At 49.5% G+C, this 16,072-nt stretch overlaps 7 protein-coding genes; 3 read left to right on the top strand and 4 right to left on the bottom strand.

The window, feature by feature from the left end:
- Positions 1 to 623: 623 nt before the first annotated feature.
- Positions 624 to 2,484, bottom strand: FFUJ_08738 (uncharacterized protein; the record flags this gene model as incomplete). XM_023580526.1 has 2 exons in its annotated part: positions 624 to 1,446; positions 1,493 to 2,484. The coding sequence occupies 2 exons, from the start codon at positions 2,482 to 2,484 to the stop codon at positions 624 to 626; spliced, it is 1,815 nt and encodes a 604-aa protein (XP_023433911.1).
- A 740-nt stretch (positions 2,485 to 3,224) lies between these two features.
- FFUJ_08737 (related to RPC25-DNA-direcred RNA polymerase III, 25 KD subunit) lies at positions 3,225 to 4,017 on the top strand (the record flags this gene model as incomplete). XM_023580527.1 has 5 exons in its annotated part: positions 3,225 to 3,236; positions 3,290 to 3,388; positions 3,444 to 3,540; positions 3,596 to 3,746; positions 3,795 to 4,017. The coding sequence occupies 5 exons, from the start codon at positions 3,225 to 3,227 to the stop codon at positions 4,015 to 4,017; spliced, it is 582 nt and encodes a 193-aa protein (XP_023433941.1).
- Positions 4,018 to 4,117: 100 nt separating this feature from the next.
- FFUJ_08736 (uncharacterized protein) lies at positions 4,118 to 5,052 on the bottom strand (the record flags this gene model as incomplete). XM_023580529.1 has 4 exons in its annotated part: positions 4,118 to 4,296; positions 4,346 to 4,507; positions 4,553 to 4,947; positions 5,006 to 5,052. The coding sequence occupies 4 exons, from the start codon at positions 5,050 to 5,052 to the stop codon at positions 4,118 to 4,120; spliced, it is 783 nt and encodes a 260-aa protein (XP_023433290.1).
- A 387-nt stretch (positions 5,053 to 5,439) lies between these two features.
- On the top strand, positions 5,440 to 6,234 carry FFUJ_08735 (related to signal peptidase 18 KD subunit; the record flags this gene model as incomplete). XM_023580530.1 has 3 exons in its annotated part: positions 5,440 to 5,482; positions 5,554 to 5,837; positions 5,890 to 6,234. The coding sequence occupies 3 exons, from the start codon at positions 5,440 to 5,442 to the stop codon at positions 6,232 to 6,234; spliced, it is 672 nt and encodes a 223-aa protein (XP_023433291.1).
- Positions 6,235 to 6,503: 269 nt separating this feature from the next.
- On the bottom strand, positions 6,504 to 10,248 carry FFUJ_08734 (uncharacterized protein; the record flags this gene model as incomplete). XM_023580531.1 has 6 exons in its annotated part: positions 6,504 to 7,451; positions 7,504 to 9,186; positions 9,237 to 9,823; positions 9,874 to 9,936; positions 9,987 to 10,112; positions 10,161 to 10,248. The coding sequence occupies 6 exons, from the start codon at positions 10,246 to 10,248 to the stop codon at positions 6,504 to 6,506; spliced, it is 3,495 nt and encodes a 1,164-aa protein (XP_023433292.1).
- A 557-nt stretch (positions 10,249 to 10,805) lies between these two features.
- On the top strand, positions 10,806 to 11,813 carry FFUJ_08733 (related to F1F0-ATPase complex assembly protein ATP11; the record flags this gene model as incomplete). Its single annotated transcript, XM_023580532.1, has 1 exon — positions 10,806 to 11,813. The coding sequence occupies one exon, from the start codon at positions 10,806 to 10,808 to the stop codon at positions 11,811 to 11,813; it is 1,008 nt and encodes a 335-aa protein (XP_023433293.1).
- Positions 11,814 to 12,368: 555 nt separating this feature from the next.
- Positions 12,369 to 14,540, bottom strand: FFUJ_08732 (related to triacylglycerol lipase; the record flags this gene model as incomplete). The annotated part of the gene is made up of 1 exon (XM_023580533.1): positions 12,369 to 14,540. The coding sequence occupies one exon, from the start codon at positions 14,538 to 14,540 to the stop codon at positions 12,369 to 12,371; it is 2,172 nt and encodes a 723-aa protein (XP_023433294.1).
- Between the last annotated feature and the right edge of the window lie 1,532 nt (positions 14,541 to 16,072).

The following is a 16,072-nucleotide window of genomic DNA, read 5'->3' on the forward strand; positions in this document are numbered from 1 at the left end:
CGTTTGAACCTCAGTTACTCATTCTAGCACCACACCATTAGCACGAACTTGAAAAGTACAGCGCACTCGCGCGACCATCGCCGTCTTCTAGGCTGTTACTTTAACGCAAACCAGTTGACACTAAACGTGTGTAACCATGAGAACCACAACTTTGCGGCGTCTATGGATAGATTCATTGTTCATGTTGGGAAAGACTGGCTGGGCAATGCGTATGACAAAAGCATGAAATATATATTTTCCGATCCCAAGATGTCTAAAGTGTAGACGCCATTAATGCCCCTGACTGATTAAATAACGCCTCATTCCCAAGTCCGATCCAAAAGCAATGCACCTCGTGAACGTCCCAACAAAGGTGGTAAACAATCTTCAGTGAAGCTCGCCACTGATATAGCCATGCTCTTGAACACCGTTTAAACAACCTGACATCGTTCGGGTGCGTGAAAAAGGTGCAGACAACCCACAGTAAGCTCGACGTTAATAATCGGCTGTTATACTTATACACAGTATATAGGGAAATGGAATTCCAGGCCAGGACAACTATCCTTGTAAGGGTACTAAGCCACAATCTGGCGGGCCAGATATCGATCAAGACAATATCGGGCCAGCACAGTGACAGAAGTTGATCAAGGAAGATCGTCACTCTTGGACGACTTCCCACCAGTGCTTCCATAAGGCCTGAGGTTCCATCCTTGATATGGTTTGACTCCCTGAGTGCTGTTACCGTTGGCACTAGGGATGATAGACGGAGGTGGGTTATGACGAGGCAAGTTAGGCTCTCGCTTGATAGGTGGAGGGGGAAGTGACGCCGATGCAGCAGGAAGTAGGCTTGAAGGAGGCGGATGGGCCGGTAGGTCAGCCGCGACTGGCTTTATCTCCTTTTTGACCTCAGGCTCCTCAGGCTCCTCAGGCTGCATGAGTCCCTTTTTGCGAAGATACTGGATTGACTGAAGGACAGTAAGATCTTCTTGCTCCTTGTCGTTGAGAATCAAACGTTGCTGAATAGTGAGCCGTCCATTGTTGGCCTCACGATCCTTCATGGCTGCTTCGCGGACTTCAGGATCATGGACGAAGCGGCACTTGCCCTTCTTGCCGCATGTTCCACCAGTGGAATAATATTTGCAGTGCTTAGATACGTCGGCTTTCTTGGCCGGCGGAGGAGGCGGGGGAGCAACATGGGCACGAGTAGACATAACTTCTGGCTCGTCATCTGATGACTCCTCTGATGGATCTCGCATCTCGTCACCTTCGTCACCCTGTTCTCGCTTTCGCTTGATCGACGACTCAACTTTGCGCAACTGTCGTCTGAGTTTGTCGGCTTGCTTCTCTAGCGAGGAGGCCTTGTCTTCGCCATTCTGTGCCAACTCGGCAGTCTTCTTGGCTTCTACGCGTGCCTTGGTGGGGAAATGCTTCTTTCTCTCCGCTAGGAAAGAGGCAACATCTTTCACACTGTAATTGTTAGCAATATTATAGCGGAAAGGCTACCAGTTCTTACTTGAGTGTTTCTTGTCCGATCAAGTCCGTCAAAACCTTCTCCTCACCTTCGTCATCTTCAGACTCCGAATCCATACCAGGGGTAAGACCAAGTGTGTTGGTCTTGCGCTTCTTCTTCTTTCCCAAAGTTGGGGTTTCGGACTTATGATGAGCAGAGTCGTTATTTCCATGTTTCTGGTGACGTGACTTGTCATTTCCATGGTGACCTCCGCGACCTCGAGCGTTACCGTCACGAAAGCCTCCTCTACCACGACGGTTGTTGTGGCCGTAGTAGCCGTCCTGATGATGACCAGGGGGCAGAGGGGGGCCAGGGTATGCTGGATACTGAGGAGGAGGATAGTGAACTGCTCGTGGGTCATGAGGATAAGGCTGACCATAGCCATTAACTGGTGGCATGGCTTCATGCTCATATCCAGGTCGCACAGGACCATTTAACGGGGGCTTAGGGCCATTGCGGTCATTGTAACCGCCGCGACCTCTCCCGTTGCTGCTATAAGGGCCTCCTGGGGGCTGTCCAGCACCACTCCACTGGGTCTGGTTTGGGGGAGGTGGCCCTTGGTAAGGATAGGCCTGCGGAGCGCCGTAAGGTGGCTGTTGGGGGTATTGAGAGGGGGGGTATGGTTGGGCAGGATAGTTGGGATGGTAATTGCCTGGAGGCATAGAACCTTGCGGATGCCCGTGAGGAGGATGCCCATGCTCTGGTCCCCATTGAGGTTGCGGAGGGTAGCTTCCTGCAGGGGGATGCGCGGCACCGTAGGGGGGCGGGTTGTGATGGGGAGGATATGGCTGGCCATTGTATTCATAGTGACCTTGAGGGGAGCCATGGTAGTCTCCACGGCCGCCATTGTAATGACCACCGCGTCCTCGTCCGTGATGCCCTCCTCGACCCTGGCCATGTTGAGGGTACGATGGAGCTTGCGGCCCGTAACTTGAAGTTCCACCAGAAGAAGGCGGCGGTGGCGGAGGTGGAGGACCGTAACCGTAACCTGACATGGTCAAGTGTTGATGACAACAGACGTCGGAGCGTCGATGCTCAGGTGGCAGGATTTGAATATCACGAAGGGCAAAGTCGGATTTTCTGCTGGGGATCGAAGGCTTCAGGGTGTGTGTTTGTAATTGAGCCGATTGTTTGTTCGCAAAGTTACTCGATGGAGTGTCGGTATTCAGTGAGACGAAAGTCGGGAGTGGTAAAAAAATCTAGGGAGTTGCTGTGACCGAGTAAAAGTTTACGGGGGGTAAGATAGGTAGGTAGCGTTGAAAAGAATTCAAGTAAAAGAGAGTAGGAATCAGAGTTAAAATATGCTGTTGGAACTCTCGGGCTGGTAATTGGGGCAATGACACCAGGACTGCAGTTGCCCGTTTGTGATGCCCTTTCCAAAAAAAAGACGGCACGACAATGATTGAAAGACGGAAGGAGCTTCCTCTGGAGCGCCAGACTGTGACGAACTTCCCTGTACACCGCAGTCGCGGTTGGTGTACCAGTCTTCTTTCGGAAGGCGGTGAAATGCTGGGAGCTTCAATCCAACCCAAGGCGGCTTAGCGGCACTGACATTCTTTTCTGCCGCTCTCAAGGTTCTTTGGACGCTGAGAAACACGCTGAGGCTGGTACGCAAGAACTTCATAGAACTCAATTTCTTTTCATACCTAGGCCTTGAGCGATCTTTTATTTCTCCTTTGTCCCTGACTTACCAAAAGACTCACATTGGCCCATTTTCTCCGCGCTCAGTGTTCCAATGTTCATCCTGGTTTGTTTCGCCCTGCTGTGGATGCATGAATGAAGAACTCATAAGTTGTTTAGACCAAGATCGCCGACTTGGTGCAAATTGCGCCAGAGGATTTCTCTAAGCGCAGCATAGACGCAATCGAAGACAACATCAATGCCAAATACTCTAATAAAGTGGGATTTATCTTACGCATTGCATATTGAATCCATGACTAACAGAGCGTCGCAGGTTATTCAAAAGATTGGGCTCTGTATCTGCTTGTACGATTTGCAGTGGGCTTCAGAGGGTCTCATTGGTCATGGCACAGGCTTGGTGAACGTGAACAGTGAGTTGAAATAAATGCACTTTGACTTGAGGTGGATTAACGAATGATCGCGCAGCTGAGTTTCGTATGGTTGTATTCCGTCCTTTCAAGGGCGAAGTCATGATTGGCAGAATACGAAGTTCTACACCCGCAGGTATCAATCTGAGAACAGATTTCTTCGATGATATCTTTGTGCCGTTTGAGGAGTTACCAGAGGGTGCTGAATAGTGAGAAGCCCGTGATGGTTTGCGTATGCAGATGCTAACACCGTGCAGCAACCACAGCGAACAACTCTGGATCTGGAATCTCGACGAGGATCGACTCTTCTATGATAACCATGAGATGGTTCGCTTTCAAGTAATCGATGAGGAGTGGCATGATCAAGCTCCTGCTGGACCAACACAAGCCGAAGATTCACCCTTGCAAACTCCGTATCGCATCAAGGCCAGTATGGCTGCTGAAGGATTAGGCGTATGCCTGTGGTGGGATGGAGCATAGTGTTGGATAATGGACAGAGGAATTATGGAAGAACATGGGCCCAGGAAAATTATGTCACCGCGTTTTATTTGGCGTATGTACATTTGCTCGTTCTATGAATCTACGATTTGATACCCGCCAACAGACGTTCCTCAACGTTGTCCAGAACAGAGTAGTGCTCCACAACGTTCAAGTTCTCAATCTCAGCCACGAACTGCTTGTGGGGGTCCTGGCCAGGACCACCCATCATGGGGTTGGGCATCTGCTGCGCTTGCATTTGCTGAGCAACCTGGCTGGCGGCTACATTGTGTTAGTGGAAGACCAAGGAATTGCAGGCCAGGACGCTTACCATTGTCGCTGCCAAGAAGGAACACATAGACAAACTGGAGACCGAAGATGCAAAGGAAGTACCAGCTGATACTGGACATCCATCGAGGATCCATTTCCCTGGTCTGAACACCAGCCTGTAGCATGCTCTTGAATTTGATAGTAATGGGGAAGGGTAGTTTCACTATAATAGTTAGTATTTTCCAGATTCAATGATGAATGAACATACTGATAACATATCCGCTGAAGAAGGCGTTGATCCAGCTCATGATGAGCGTATTCGGGATAATCATAGCCATATTGTTCTTCATCATACCCATCATACCGTCCATAGCGCTGGGATCGGACAGAGGGTTGGCAGGAGGTTGGCCCTTGCGATCGGGCTCCTTAAGGTATGTTCCGGCCTCGTAATTGGTTGTCAGAACATCACGTCGAGATTCGAAAGCCTTCTGCGAAAGAACATGGTGGTTGGTCCGAAGAGCTACGCCTCGAGCAAGGAAGCGTTGCTCACGCATTGCCTTTTCGTCCTGCTTCTTAGGTGCGGTCGCCATAAGGACAGATGCGTAGTGACGGAGCACACCAGTCAAGACCATGACAATGGTGATGGGGATAAGGATCCAGTAGCTACAAGCTCAAGTTAGTGGCTTTTGTCCATTGGCGGTCCATTCGGGAGGCGACGAACAATAACTGAGGATCCCTATGAAGGGTCTGAACCGGAGCTTGCGCCATTATGTCGATATTCGAGGACGTGGAATAGCAGCGTTGGGGGCGAAGCTGATGTTCGCGTTGCAATGGAGCTGTTGGAGATGTGAAGTTCAAGGTCGTCAAATAGCCACGATTCAAGGCAATCGACGCCACATGTAAGCGGAGCTGCACGATTGGTGGCGGTACACTAACGACCCTGGAGCAGCCACACTTTACAGAGGGCTTTAGCTGTTCGGGGTTAGACTTTCGATGAAGGGACAGCTATCCACACGCTTCACTTCGGCCCCACGACAGACTTCCCATGACAGCGAATCTCGATACTTGTACACAGAGAAATCGACCACTTTCTTTAGCAACATACCACAGCATTCAATTTCTCCGACACAAGCCATTGCGGGCTTGTAATATATCATGGCAAACGCCGCTGAGAAGATCTCGGTCTACAATCTTGCTGGTAAGCTTTCCAGCTCCTTACAAGCTCTTATACGAGACAATCTTCTGACACGGTGGCTCTTCGCGACATAGACCTCAAGAACACATCCGACGATGCTATCCCCAACTACCTAAACTCTCTAAAGTTCCGCCAGTCTCATACCCTCACCGATGTTCGCCTTGCGCTCGGATACACTGCTTTCGGTGTTGCAGCTGCTTGTTTCCTCTGGGACTACAAACTTGGCTTTGAGAGCACGAAATACTACACAGCTGCTGCCGTTGCACTCTACACTTTGATCAATGGCGCCTTGGCACTATGGATTATGTTCCGCGAAAAGGGTGTTGTGTACGAGGGAACTTCACCCTCAGGAGAAAAGGTCAGACGAAGTTACTCGCATCTTCTTTCCAGTCTACTAACACCTTTGTTAGATCTCCATCAGCAGCTCTACAAAGAAGAATGTCCCTATCTACAACCTCACTATTACCGTCACTGATAAGAACTCGAAATCCACCGTTCACAAAATCTCTAAGCCTTTCAGCGGCTGGTTCGACCAGACCGGCCAATTTGTTGCTGTTCCCTTCCAGGAGCTCCTCGCCAACTCAGTACCTTTGATCGGCAAGCGGGACCCCAAGCGTGTCACCGTCTCTAAGGAGTTGTTGGATGCCAGCCCCGACGTTCTCGATGCTATTCTGGCTGCCAACGCCACTGGTGCCGAGGCCGCATCCACACCAGAAGTAACTGAGAAGAGAGGTGGCAAGCGACGCAAGGCGTAAAAAGGGGGTATGAGAGAATGAGAAGCGGTTATATAGAGTATGGCGTTTGTAGGGAACCATATTGATACCATGCACTGGCAGGACATTGTCAGAACTCCGGCAGAAGGCCCGGCTATGGTTCTTGTGCTGAATTATTGTCCAATTCTGAATGATCTCTTTGTTATATGAACCTTTCCCGGCTACCTATCTAGCGCCAATCACGAAAAAGGAGATCAAGTCCCAATATTCTAGCTATCACATTGCCTCTATGTAATAAACAGCTCGTCATCTTACTTAAGATCTGCCCAAGCTGCCCGGGCCAATCGTGCTGTCTTTCTCACCTCTCGTACGCGGTGTCCACAAACCAATGTCAACTGTCGTTGCACTTGAGGCGCATGTGGTATCAAGTGCTGGGAGTCGTATGTCTGTGGTAGGCTCCCCACGATCTCCAGCGCAAGCTTGCCACAAGCACCCTCCGTCTCTACATCAGCAGATGCGGATGATGGCTCATGCGAGAAGACGCTGCTGCAGATCTTGATGATGCTTCGAATATGCCCCTTGCCCTTCTCAGGAGCCTCTGCGAGTGTATTCTTAATCACGTCCAGGGCCGCCTTGGTTTCAGGGCCGATGCCGCTGTTTTGCGCAACGGCGATCGAGATTCGAAGGATGCTGTCTGCATCTGCTTCATAAATTGGGAAATTCATGTGCTTAACCATGAGCAACATGGCGGTGCTGTAGTTCGCCTTGACGTGTTGGTCCTGGACCTCTGCTTCCTTTCCAGTAGCGGCTTGTAACATTGGGCTGACAAGTTGGAAATAGACCTTCTGGGTCCAGAGAGGTTTGATTATGGCGTAACACTCTTTGGTAAGCGGTTGCTGGGGGGCCACGATCATTTCGAGTCGCCGAGCAAGTTCAGTGCCAAGCTTGGGATCCTTAGGCGACTCCTTGACCACATCTAATAGTGTCTTAGCCTCCTTGCCGCTATATCGTCTGACCATTCCCGCAACAAGGGCATAAATAGAAGTGATTTGCTCCAAGCGAGAGGCGTCATTTTCTGACGTAGATGCGGGCAACAGACTCGAGGATCGTTGCTCCAGAGCTGTTATAAGACTTGGGACAGTCTCAATTTTGAACTTGTTTGCTAGAATAGTCAAAATGGAAAGAGTTACTGGTCTGCTAAAGTTTGTGTCCGCTGCGAACCCGCTGAGAATTAACTCTTGGGCAACCCCAATGTCAAACTACAACCCAGTTAGTAATAAAGAATACGGGTTGTGATCACAGTGACCTTACCAGGCGAGATACTGCTGATGGCTGCAAAGCTTGCAGTATACCAAAAGCTAGAACATTTGGTGCTTCGGACGCTAACCAACTCCAAGACGAGCCATTCTCCAAGCTTGACTGGGCTTCCGGCGCCGTCTTGGGAACCGTAATCGACTCATCACGGAAGAGGCTAATGGCAAAACTCTCGGCCTTGAGTGATGTTTGTTGAGTTTCACTGAACTCGTGGATGACAAAGCCTGCAAGAGTGGATATAAGATGAAGGTACTGGTGCCCAGAGACTTCATCGACATTGGCGAAGTCATCACTCAAACTCAGAGCTTGTTTGCCTGTCTGAGGGTGTGTATCAATTACCTTGGTTGCTCGGCGATAGAGTTGCCTAGCAATGAGCAGGGTAATGAGTAAGAACTCGCTTCTTATCTCGGTTACAGAGGCTGACTGAGAGACTCGGCTATGGTATCCGGGAGAAGACTCAGCTACTGTCTCCCCGCCGAGCAGACTCAGCGCAGGGTACGTAGAGCCGATCTTCTGTAAGGGCTCGTCTTCGATGGAGAATTCTTTGTCGGGATTCTTTGCCAAGCAGGCGTCGTTGAAATATCGAATCGTGGATTGGATTGTAGCGACCAGGGCACACCAAATTTCAGGATCTGACTTGGACTCGAGCGAATCAAAGAGTTCTGACAGGAATGCGCGGATAGAGTAAATGAAGTGATCGAAACCGTCGCGTGGTGTGAAAGGTAATTCTGAGGAGCCCAGGTATGCAACCAAACCTCCAAGAGTCTTGATCGTCTCAACCGTATCGGTAACATTGCCATTTTGTCGGCTGGAGCGTATGATGCTCAAACTCCCATCCACGAGACCATTGAAGCCACGAGGAAAGTACCGAATAGCCCGTTGGAGAGCCTGGGCAGCATCGTTAATGAGTTCATCGCCCCCAGATGATCGAGTATACCCGGGACCCGACTTCTTGAGAATGGCAAAGAGGGATGAGCAGATTTCTGAGCAAGTTGGCTCGGGAAGTAGTCGCTGAGAAATGTCGCTTGCACCATTTTCCGAGAGATCCAATGACTTTGAAGGCCGCTGACAAACCAAAACTCCAGCTCCTGGGACGGCTTGCGTAGCAACCTTGATATCATCATAAGAGGCATCCGGTTTAGAGCCGAGGTTCACAGGGTTCTTGAAGACATCTTCATACAGAGACTTGAAGAAACTGTCGATGGCAGCAAAATCCTCCCGGTCCTCAGTGGCCATATTTGTGTCAACTAACAGGAAACGAGTTTCTAGGATGACATGCAAGACTTTCAGAAGGTCCTGGGTGTGAACAGGTGCCTTTGGATGGCGCAAGTTCTCTTTGATATGTGTAATGACGGGGGCAGCCATTAAGACAAAAGCACTAGGCTTGGAGCTCAAGACACTGACCATGAGTCGGCCGGCGGATGAGGCATACATGGTTGTCGCAAGATCTGGTACACAGTCTCGGGTAACCGATAATGTGTAGTCGCGGAGGCTATCCCCAGTGAGTCGTCGAGTGAGAGACTTGAGAACTTCCAATGTGCCCCAGATGGTATCTTCAATTTCTCCGTTTCGAACCTCATACTTCAAGCTGCCCCATATTTGATTGGCATAGGGGGCAATTGCTTTCTGAGGATGGCTGTACTCATCAAGACAGGCTTGCATAGTTTTGAGGATATCAAGCTATTTCCGGTCAGCTTAACTTCTCCCTTAAAAGAATGGGTTCTACCAACCTTAACATTGACCGTCACAGCATCGCCCTGATCCAGTTTGCCCAAAAGGAATGGAAAGACCTTATCAGCTAGTAAGTGGTTTGCTGAAAAGCACTTTCGCAGTGCTAGCTTCAGCTCTTCAGGGGTGATTGCAACCTGAGATGCTCGAGGGAGTGAAATGGGAAAATATGGCTTGAAAACACCATATACCTCTTCCAATACGTCTTGAGAGACTGTGTACTCAGACATGAACAATCTCAAGATATCAAACCACACCATCAAACACTCGGGGTCTCGTTCACTTCTGCACAGTTGAATCAGGTCGAGCATAAAGCCGGCAGACGAGCCGTGTGTGTTCTGCAAGTCACTGGCGACACCAGGGGTTGTCATGAGTAGTCGTATGAGCTCGTAGATTTCGAGTCTGGTCTTGGATACTTGGCGTGGGAAGTCATCCTTGAGAGAGCACACCTTCTGGATAATGTCGTGTCCCATGTGCCGTTGGAAGGACTTCATGGCGACTATCCTAGATAGAGCACTTGCGGAGGGCATAATTCCAGCTTTATGATCGACCTCGAACATGGCTCCGAAGAAGCTGACCAAAAGTTTCACTGATCAATTGTTAGACGAAATCGTATTCATGTTTTGTACAAGAGCTTACCTTGGCTGGGTTTCAGAATATCACTGCTTAAGAAATCCAACGTCCGTGATAAAAACTCAAGCGCTGTTAAAGTTAGACACGACCGATGCCACGGCGCATGAATCAAGACTCACCCTTTGCCCTCGCCGTCCAATCTGGTGTCTCATTCTCAGCCTCATTCCCACCACCTGGCATCCAAGGCTGCACAGCTTCGACCCATCGAGCTACAGGGTTCGTATTGGCCGCCGCAGTTTGAATCTCTAGACAAAGTCAGAACAGCATCATTTAGCAGGGATGGACTAAAGTACCGTTGGCAGCCTTGTTGGCTATCGCTGTCTGTTGCCCCTCATTGTCTGCCAGAACAAATTCAAGAGCCCATTGCCTAAAGTCCGTCATGATAAGACAGTGTGAGACCGCGCAAGCCTTTTGATTGTCTTTTTTCGATATACAAAGCCAACTGTTCGCCCTATCCCAAACAACTTATAAAGAGAAACCTGCAACTTTGCCCCTCGAGTTTGCGATAGTGAAGTGGCAGAAAGTTGATGCCCACCAAAAGCGGTGAAGTTGTATGGAGGGGTAGTTGAGCACTGTAGTTGCCTTTCTGTAGAGTGATGTCAAAGGTAAGAAAACAATATGAGAGACGTTGTGAAACAAGTTCCAGATTCTTCAGTGCATACATATATCCCGGGTTTCGAGGTTTTTGATATAAGTCTTATCAGATTGGTCCAATTGCTGAAGCCCTCTTTGTCATCATGGATGCCAAACTCCGAAGCCGGCTGTCCCGTCATTCCGCAGACGCGGCCCCACTACAGTATATCTTGGGTTGAGTGACGACAGCGAATTTTGGTGGCCAACCCCTGTATTTCTTTCTCTGTCATCGACCTTCAAAACACATCAACACAGCTGAGCTCGACACGTCCACAGGTGGCTTGTCGACTCAATTGACCTCCAACATGGCCTCACTACGAATTCCTGCCCTTCGCCGGCTTGTAGCCGCCCCCATACGCACCACCCGAGCTATCAACCAGCGACGATGGGCTCAAGTTCACGATATTCGCTTCCTTGCAACAACCCAACCTTCGCAAGCCGTCGTCGAGAAGTACAAGGAGAAGCTGAACCAGAAGGCTCAAAAAGAGGGCCTCCAGAGCATCGACCAGCTCAAGGCAGCTTACGCTGACAAAATCGATGCTGAGCGTCGAAAGAGTGGCATTGAGATTCCAGTTGGAACAATTCCTCAAGCACCCGAAACTCCAGTTGTTCAACCCAATGCCGACAACCCCCCTGGACAAGACCAACCCACAAGAGACCCTCGCGATCCTCCTACCACTCCACCTCAATACCCTCCAACCGGCTCGGATAAGCCTGCTATCAAGTCTTTAAATGACATCATTGACCTCCCCAAGGCACGGGAGCTCCCAGAGAAGGAGCTTACAGCTATCTGGCGTCTACGACATGCCTCATCTGAGCAGAATCTCTGTGCAGTAATCCCTATGTCTACATACAAGGCCATGGAGGATGCTGCACGAACAGCACCTCAGTTCGTCCTCCCAGTGCCTCATCCCGCCCAGGGCGCAGAGATTCACTTCCTGCAGTGGACCTTTGATGCTGCGTCCAAGACCAGCACTGTTCTGTTCACCCAGCTTGCTGAATACAAGAACCGAGGCGAGTTTGCGCAGCCTCACACTACCATCACACACCACCTCGACCTTGCCGATGAGCGAGGTCTAGTTTTGATGCAGGGCCAGGTCCTGCCTGATCGAGGGGTTACACCAGAGAACGCCAAGTGGCTCCTCATGTCTCTACAGCGATTCTATGGTGGCTGGGATGGTGAGGAAGTCGAGCTGACTGGTGAGCGTAAGGATAGGGCTGAGGAGCGAAAGAAGCTGCTGAACTGGTTCGCAGCTGGCGACTCAAGATTCAGCGTTGACAAGTTGCTGGAGGAGGCTGAACGCATGGGTTAAGTATGGGTGCATTCGGTTTCAACCATGAGTTCCGCACCATGATTTTGTGTTAATACAGGCAAAGAGCCCAACATCCACCTAAGAAAGGCGATGAATTGTAGAATATACGACTAGTGTACAAGATAAGGTAATTCAAACACCTACCGCATCCTACGATGCTTTCTCGTTTGCCGTGATCTTATTTCTTCGGTATAAAAACATCGTAGAGTTGCTACTGAGTACTGCAGTTGATCAGGTACTATTAAGGATGAGACATCACCTAATACTAACTTAATCCATGATTCAAATGATTTGTCTAAACTCGTTGCCTCGGTATTCAACGTAATGTGACCAACCTCAACGCCATCTAAACAACACTATCACCCCATAATGAAGTTCAACTCGAATCATCTGACAGTGTTGATGTTCATAAAACCAAGCAGAGGTATCTGTAATATGATATCAATCCATAATGCTCCAATCCGTATATCCTTTTTGTGTTCCGTGTATCTCCGTAATCGTCTTTCATCTCGGTGTATTGCTTCGTGTATATCGTTATTTCTCTTCGAGCACTTTCTAAGTCTCGCCACTGCTACTCGATTGGCACTCCTCTACCATATCTTCTTTGACAGACAGTTTCGCCTTTTCTGGTAGCACCGCCTCACAACCCTCAGGGACGCGGCAAATATCGCGTGCATTGCATGTCTTCCATAGAACCTCACGTACTTCTTTGAAAACCTGATCGACCGCATCCATCGCCCAGATGACATCTAGATGTTCGTATTCAGGGATCACCTTGCTGTGGACCAGGTTGACATGAGGCTCGCGGCCCTTCTCGAACCGCCGGAGCAGTTTCCTTCCGTCAACAAGATCGTCGTTACCACAAACCCACATAGCCATAGGTGGTGCTTGTTTGTTGTACCACGCGGTAGAGCCCTTGGGATGTTTCCGATGAGCTTCGAGCGCCGACGAGGTCCTTGGCGTCACGGGTCGTCCGTCTCCCTTGGAATCCATGTGCTCCTCAGCCCTAACAATCTCTTTCGTCGACAAGATACATTTGTGCTTGGCAAAGCACTCTCGGCCAAGCCACCACCGCATAGACTCGGCGCTGACGTAAACGGGCGCAAACTGGAACATACGATTGCGAAGGCCACGATCCCAACGGACGTCAGTCCAGTCAAACAGGAACGAGAAGACTTTGTAGCCAAGCCAGCCATATAAACGGGGATCTAACAGTTTGTGCATTTGCATCATGAAGGGAATGAATGCATGGATGCCAAACATGAGACGAAATAGGCCTGGCGAAATGATTCGCATGAACTTGAAGTACATTTTACCGATTAACGGCCCAGCATATGCGGCTGGGGCCAGAGCACAGAATACAGTCAGCTTCTCTCCCAGCTCAGGTCGTTGTTCTTTGGCCAAGGCGACAAAGGTTTGAGTTGTACCTTGGGAGTGGCAGATAAGGCCAATCTTTTCGAAACCCGTCTCTGTGATGACTCGCGACGTCAACGCGGGAAGATCGAAAACACCCATCTGTCTAATATTCCAGCACCACATCCTCGGGTCGCTGTACTCAAGCAGTGCATGCTTGGGCTTGAATCCGCAACGGTTGTTGCCAAGCCACACGTCATAGCCAGACTTGCACAGCCAGAAAGCGAGAGAGTCGTCATCATTACAGCAATAAGCACCCGAGCTTTGTAGGAGACCATGCATGAGCAGCACGGGGAACTTTGGCTTCTGTGATGGGTCTTTGAGCTTCTTCCTCTGGGGTTGGAATACCTCCGGCCCCAGATCAGACCTCAGGCTTTCCTCGAGTTCAGTATACTCCTTGGGGTCGTAAACATGCCATAAGTCGATGATGAATCCATCTTCGGTCTGGACCTCAAATGTCTCAACATCTAGACCAACCCTGCGCGCATAATATGCGACGTCACAGATGATTGGGTCTGGTCCGCCTTCGGTTGGTGGGAATTCCTCAGCATTTTCCATCCTGTCTAGCGTTCGTCCATTTGATGATTTTTGCTTCCAAGCCTTTTCTTGCTCGTGTCTTGCTTGAGCTCTACGTTTCTCCTCTTCATAGAACGGCCTATCAGAATCAGGATCGCGAAAAGTCAACCGGTACCAGATATTCTTCCAGATCATGGGCATCGTCGTAAACAATGAGCCCAAGACGATAACTCCGAGAAATGCCAGGCTGAGAAAGAATGCGCTGATTCGAAAGAACATGCATTGAAGATTGCGCAGCATATTTGGAGGTCCATAGAGCGGCAGTGGAGGGAAGAGAGGATTGGTATGAGAAGGGGGTGTCTGCTTTCGCAATGTGCTGTTGCTGTTGGACTTTTGTAGAGATGCGCCATTCTGTTCCGAAGGCAACTGAACAACCTTTTTTTGCTCGGGGTTTGCCTTCTCGATGTTGGATATCTTCTCCTTGGTTTCATCTCCTGCTTTGATTTCGACACTCTCAGGCTTGCCTTGAAGCTCTTCCCTCAGGACATTGAGCTTATGCGCCTCCTGCAATGGCACACCCGGGAGTCGTTTTCCATTTGAAGTGATGATGACAGGATCATGGGGTGTGACAAATTGTGCTTCAATTGCAACTCCGGGGTCTTCGCCTGTTGGGTGTTGGTGTGAGAGCTTCTCAGCTTGCTGTGTGAATTGGACGGCTGTCTCGGCGAGTTTCTTGCCAACAACTTTTGGGTGATGCTCCTCCGTCGCAGTTGACGAGCCATGTTGTTGTTGTGTCATAGTTTCTATGCAATTATGGATTATGATGACCGACTCGGCCAGTAGAGAATGTGTAGACACCAGATGATAATATGGCTATGGCTGTGCAGAACAAGTACCTAGGTAGTGGTAGTCGAGCGATTGGACGACTGCCGGCCTTGAGATGCGCCTTGGAAGGGAGATCTACTACTGTTCAAGAAACAATTCGCATGTCGGAAAGGGGATTGATTATAAAGGATTACGGAGATACAAATCCAGGACGGAGATGGCCAATGCAAGAACAGGTCAAGGATCGATAAAAAGAGGGTGGGATCATAAGGAGAATAGATCAGATGGTGTACGTCCAATATTCCACTTAACGGACAGACCGATTGTTGACTTGAGTCTCGGTTGTTATGCGGTGTATCAGGGACTGGCGTGATGATGAGAAACTGTCAAGACAGTCTAGACCGAGCCTTTTCTTTTGTGATGGTTAGAAAGAAGGGTAAACGCCGTTTCAAATTCATCAAACAGGCCGGCAATGTTTAATCATGGGAAGTGACAGGGCAATCAACTGTGAATGGTTGCTAATAAGATGGAGTTGCGTCATGGGAAGTCGATAGAAGCAGAGTTTTGGCCAGACAGCCGGATTTGTGGCGGGACTGCGACTTTAATGAGCGATGATCCTTGCTGAAAAGCATGTGAAGGCTGTCAAAAGGGGTCTAAGAGATCATCTAATTTGCGTTCTCAGCTGTACTGTACTGTATGTTTTGGATGATCATGCTGCAATAGACACTGCCAACGGCCAAGAATTGATGATGCGTGTGACATTCTTTATCTGAGTACTGCTTGCTTATACGACTGGGGAAATGATAAGACCGTATTCGCGTCTGGCGTCGTAAACGATTACTTAGAGGTCCATGATATATGATTTTGTTTTCGTCTACATGATGCTGATACTAAAGATACTTGAATAAGTTAGACCTGAACAAAGTAGGACCAAGTATCCAATGCCGCTTGTGTCATTCCTCATGCAAGATAAGCTTAGTATTTTCAGCTCCTGTTGATCTTGCGCTGTGCTTCGTTTCTCCAATTGAAGCGTTGCAGGGTCTCGCCACGAATCGACCAACCCTGGACTTGGCTTTTTACCCCAGGTTGGAGACGCTGGAGACGCTGGGCTCTGGAGTTGCTGACCAATACCCTCCTGTAGATTTAGGTAGGTACTGGTAGCAGACTGAAGGAAAAATTGGGTAGAATCTTCATCCAAGATGACAAAAAGACTTAGACGAGGTATCTTTCTAGCTTAGGGGACTATTTGACGAGTTTACTTCCATTTGGCATCTTCTATTTTTTTGCTGTTGGGCACGCTTCTCCGCGTTCAGGGCACCTCACGGGCTTCTCGGTCTCGGTACGTATCTCGGAGCGGCAGAGACCCCGTGTAGCACCTACCAACCTTAGCCAAAGCTGGGAGAAGCCGAGGCAGGCCACTGTTGCTGCTTCGGTCGCTCTGAGCCGCTGCCGAGCTCCAAAGCCACCTCCAATTTCTTAATCTCAACCTTACAGTCAGTAGCTTC

The sequence above is a fragment of the Fusarium fujikuroi genome, chromosome FFUJ_chr07 (genome assembly GCF_900079805.1).
Source record: "Fusarium fujikuroi IMI 58289 draft genome, chromosome FFUJ_chr07".
Classification (NCBI taxonomy): domain Eukaryota; kingdom Fungi; phylum Ascomycota; class Sordariomycetes; order Hypocreales; family Nectriaceae; genus Fusarium; species Fusarium fujikuroi.